A 2920-nucleotide genomic window follows, 5' to 3' on the forward strand; every position below is an offset into this window, starting at 1 on the left:
CACATTTGTCCTAATACTTTCCCCTTGAAATCTGAACTTTTGGGTTCTGCAGGAAAGATGTGTAGAAGAAAAGAGCTCATCCTGCAAATCAAAGACCTCACACAACCCTTCTAGCTGTGCTGATGGCCAAGTGTGGCTCATAGGAAAGACTTCGCCCTTTCTGGCTTAGAGACAGTGCTTGTTGGTTTGTTTGGTTGGTTGATTTTATATTGCTGGTTTTATGTGTGAGATTTTTAAAAGAAGAACATTCCAAGTAATTCTAGGGAAAATAAGAGAAACTGCTCATGGAATTGTCAGCATTAAGGAAGCCCTAACAGTAATGTTACCACAGACTTACGCTGGTGATCATATCATCCGAAGGACAAGCCTGAAATACACAATGACTTAGCTCTGTGCTTTCCTTCAGCTCAAAATCCCCAAGCTGGAGATTGAAATACTCATTCCTGATTCCTCTGGGAAGAGGTCTTTGCTTTAGAGCTGATCCTCCTGACCCTTCCCAGAACACCAGGACACCTTCTGGCCTGGGGACAAAGGAGACTGCAGGGAGGGGGCAGCAGAGGTCACACAGAGGCACGCCGCTAGGCTGCAGGAGCACCAGAGAGGTCACCAAATGGAATCTCAGGCCCTGTGCTGGATTCTCTGTTCCTGAAGAGCCATGGCAAGAGGCCATTAAGGGGATCCCTGTCAGGAGTGATTCTTCCTGCCTCAAACATTTTCAGTGTCACTCCCTTAACTCTAATGATGACAAACAGCACCGCATGCAGAGACAGGATACAGAGTATTCAACTTGGATGGAGACAGTAGAGGCACGGCACCAAACAAATGAGAGAAAGGAGCCAGTCCCTGATTAATTATTAGAGAGAGAAAGCAGCGTGATGTAGTAAGCCTGGGAGAAATCAGCCTTCCCTAGCTATATGGGGACAAAGAGGTCATTTTTTTTTTAAAGTTCAGCATATTCTAAAGGAAAAGAAATTAAAATCTGATAAGCCCAAAAGGATTGTGTAGCACAGGGAAAGAAGAACCCACAGAATTCCCTCCCTAGAACTTAACATAATTTCAAGTAAATAATTATGTGAATTCATTTTCATCTTTCTTTTAGCACTACAATTTCAGCCCCACAAGGTCAAAAACCTTTTTCATCTTGTATACTCAACAAATAACACATGATTTGTATATTGCAGGTATTTTCTTTACAATTGATTTTGAAAGGAAATGGAAACGGAGGGTAAGATGATGCATTTGGGGGTTGGGTACAGATCCTGTTATCTGTCCTCTAAAATTGCTTGTAAACTAACACGGTTACATTAATTATGCGGTGGTCATTAAGCAGTTATCATTCCAAACTCTAGGTGCTCTGTTCCAGCCGAGCCTGCCTGCCAGGTGTTCCACTACCCTTCCTCTGAACATTTAGCTTTAACCTTCCATGGAGACCACAGCATGCAATGGATCAGAAGAATCCCCAACCACCTTCTACCTTACGGGCATCCCCTCTCTGCCAACACACCTTTTCCTTCCTACCTTCTTCATCTTTCTTCTTCTTTATCTACTCATCCTTGTGGGTAATGCCCTGATCATGGTGGCCGTGGTAGCAGAGCCCAGCCTCCACAAGCCCATGTACTTCTTCCTAATTAACCTCTCAGCACTGGACATCTTTTTTACCACAACCACCATTCCCAAGATGCTATCCTTATTCCTGTTTGGGGACCGCTTCCTCAGCTTCCCCGCCTGCTTCCTGCAGATGTACCTTTTCCATAGCTTCTCCTGCTCTGAAGCCTTCATCCTGGTGGTGATGGCTTATGACCGCTACGTAGCCATCTGCCGCCCACTGCACTACCCAGTCCACATGACCCCACAGACCAATGCTGCACTGGCAGCCAACGCCTGGCTCACTGCCCTGCTCCTGCCCATCCCAGCGGTGGTACAGACCTCTCAGATGGCATTTGACAGCATTGCCTACATCTACCATTGCTTCTGTGACCACCTGGCTGTTGTCCAGGCCTCCTGCTCTGACACCAGCCCCCAGACCCTCATGGGCTTCTGCATCGCCATGGTGGTGTCCTTCCTGCCCCTCCTTTTGGTCCTTTTCTCCTATGCTCGCATTCTGGCCTCAGTGCTTCGCATCAACTCCCGAGAAGGACGTGCAAAGGCCTTCTCGACCTGCAGCTCCCACCTCCTGGTGGTGGGCACCTACTACTCATCCATCGCCATAGCCTATGTGGCCTACAGGGCTGACCTGCCCCTCGACTTCCACATCATGGGCAATGTGGTGTATGCCATTCTCACACCAGTGCTTAACCCGCTTATCTACACACTGAGGAACAAGGACGTCAAAGCAGCCATCACCAAAATGACACACCCCAGCAGATAAAGAATTATGGAATCCTTGATTCAAAGAGACAATTTGATCTTCTCTCATAAACAGTGACAATACTAGAGAGAAATATGGAAAATTCAGGCAGCTACTTAGAACAATAATTCTCAACATATAGTTCTAGATAGTTTTCCATTGTAATCAATTAACAGAATTTTTCTTGTTTCATAGACGAAATGGTTTTGAGCTGTAGCTCCTAAATTTTACAAGACTGTGAGGATAATTGAGGTCACTTTACCATTCATTCAGACAATGTTGATTCTCAAGACTCCAACTGCTTGACTGAAACTAAATTTAGTCATTTAGTCGATGACTTTTGGATTCTCTTGGATCTATTCTTTCAGTATTTCTGAAAATCCCTAGCATTTCTGGAAGGTAGATATGAATCACTCTTGCCCTTTTTGTAGAAATGGCTGCAGAGCACACTGCAAAGGAAAAACTAAAAGTGCTATCTCAATCTTGGCTGCCTGAAAATCCTCTGCCACCTCCAATATCTCTATGCTGGCCCCACAGACAACTGGCCTCTGCCATCTGGACCTCAGGTGTCTT

The 2920-nt window shown here is 45.5% G+C and overlaps 1 protein-coding gene across 1 annotated transcript; it reads left to right on the forward strand.

The window, feature by feature from the left end:
* Positions 1–1423: 1423 nt before the first annotated feature.
* Positions 1424–2368, forward strand: LOC101561512 (olfactory receptor 2AT4-like). Its single transcript, XM_004632586.1, has one exon. It carries the CDS (start codon positions 1424–1426, stop codon positions 2366–2368), a length of 945 nt encoding a protein of 314 aa, XP_004632643.1.
* Positions 2369–2920: the final 552 nt, after the last annotated feature.

This window comes from Octodon degus, unplaced genomic scaffold (genome assembly GCF_000260255.1).
Source record: "Octodon degus isolate 3935 unplaced genomic scaffold, OctDeg1.0 scaffold00049, whole genome shotgun sequence".
In the NCBI taxonomy this organism is placed as follows: domain Eukaryota; kingdom Metazoa; phylum Chordata; class Mammalia; order Rodentia; family Octodontidae; genus Octodon; species Octodon degus.

Excerpts from the sequence above, each read along its gene's own strand:
- LOC101561512 (XM_004632586.1), top strand. The coding sequence starts at position 1,424 with ATGGAGACCACAGCATGCAATGGATCAGAAGAATCCCCAACCACCTTC.